The 1,725-nt window shown below is 35.1% G+C and overlaps 1 protein-coding gene across 1 annotated transcript; it reads right to left on the bottom strand.

Annotated features, from left to right (window-relative positions):
* Window positions 1-258: 258 nt before the first annotated feature.
* On the bottom strand, window positions 259-738 carry LOC107849114 (secreted RxLR effector protein 161-like). The gene has a single exon (XM_016693765.1). The coding sequence runs from the start codon at window positions 736-738 to the stop codon at window positions 259-261; it is 480 nt and encodes a 159-aa protein (XP_016549251.1).
* Window positions 739-1,725: the final 987 nt, after the last annotated feature.

The following is a 1,725-nucleotide window of genomic DNA, read 5'->3' as shown; positions in this document are numbered from 1 at the left end:
TTTTGATTTGTCCTATTCTCATCTTATTTTTCACAAATTGTTCCTTATGAAGAGCTTTAGTAAAGATGTCTTCTATTTGATCCTCAGTCTTGAACTTCATGAAAATAGCTTCCTTCTCAACATTATCTCTTAGAAAGTGTGCCTCATAGGAATGTGCTTGGCCCTCTTATGGTGCACTGGATTCTTTGCCATGTTGAGAGCACTTGTGTTATTATACATTATGGGGATAGTGTCTGAGATAATCCCAAAGTCCTTTAGTTATTGCTTGATCCCTAACAATTGAGCACAATAAGATGCTGCAATCACAGACTCAGCTTCAGCAGTATATAAATCAACTGAATTTTCCTTCTTAGAACCCCAATAGATTAAGGAAGAACCTAGAAAGTCATCCATTCCTAAGGTACTTTTTCTATTCACCAGATATCTAGCATAATCAGCATTTTCATATCCTATCAGATCAAAATGATCTCTAGAAGGATAATACAGGATCAGGTCCCTTGTACCTTTCAGATGCCTAAGAATTCTTTTTGTAGCTTTCAAATAAGACTCTTTAGGAGAGGCCTGAAATCTCGTACATATTCCCACACCAAACATAATGTCTGGCCTGCTTGTACTGAGATATAGTAAGGATCCAATAATCCCTCTAGACATGGTCTCATTAACTAAGGGAGCAAATTCATCATTATCCATCTTGGAACTTGTTCTAATTAGAGTTTCAATTGGCTTGGCATTTCCCATGTTTTATTTCTTCAGTAGTTCCTTGATGTACTGTTGTCAAATCATTGTCCCTTGAGTAGTTTGCTTGATTCACAAACCTAAGAAGAAAATTAATTCTTCCATCCTACTTATTTTAAACTCACTCCTCATTAGGTTTGTAAACTCTTCACACAGGGATTCAGAAGTAGCACTAAATATACTATCATTGACATAAATTTGAACAATCAGTAATCTGCTATCTCTGGACTTTAGGAAGAGAATATTGTCAATTTTCCCTCTTTTAAAGCAATTTTCTAGAAGAAACTTTGAAAGTCTTTCATACCAAGCCCCAAGAGCTTGCTTCAACCCATAGAGAACTTTGTCTAATTTGAGTACATGATAAGGAAAATATGAATCTTAAAAACCTAGAGGTTGTTTTAAATATACTTTCTCCTTTAAGTTTCCATTTAGAAATATACTTTTTACATCTATTTGGAAGAGTTTGAATCCCATATATACAATAAGAATCCTGATAGATTCTATCCTTGCTATAGGGGCAAATGTCTCATCATAATCAATTTCTTTCTCTTGGTTATACCTTTGAACAACCATCCTTGCTTTATTTCTGTTGATAGTTCCTTGTTCATCCTTCTTGTTTCTGTATACCCACTTAGTCCCAATAATTGTTCTGTCAATATGTCTGGTGAGCAGGTGCTAGACTTTACTTCTTTCAAATTAATGAAGCTTCTCCTACATTGCATTGATCTAGTCAGCATCATTCAGAGCTTCTTTCATATTTTTTTGGTTCAATTTAGGATAGGAATGCTGAAAATGCCATGGAATTTCTAGCTTGAACTCTTTTTTGAACTTTATATTCCAAAGGTGTAGTTAGATTCTCAAATGGATGAGAAGATTTGTGCCTCCGATTTGATCTTCTGAGATTAGCTCCACTGGGAATAGGTCCTTGAGGAGTTTGACTAAATCCTTCTTGATGTTATTCAACTAATGCTGGGTTCTGTGATTGAGACC

Source organism: Capsicum annuum, chromosome 12 (assembly GCF_002878395.1).
Source record: "Capsicum annuum cultivar UCD-10X-F1 chromosome 12, UCD10Xv1.1, whole genome shotgun sequence".
Lineage (NCBI taxonomy): Eukaryota > Viridiplantae > Streptophyta > Magnoliopsida > Solanales > Solanaceae > Capsicum > Capsicum annuum.
Note: the sequence above shows the minus strand (reverse complement) of the source record. Positions and strands in the feature narration are given on the sequence as shown.

Bases quoted from the DNA above. Each gene is read 5' to 3' on its own strand.
- LOC107849114 (XM_016693765.1), bottom strand. From the start codon at position 738: ATGGGAAATGCCAAGCCAATTGAAACTCTAATTAGAACAAGTTCCAAG.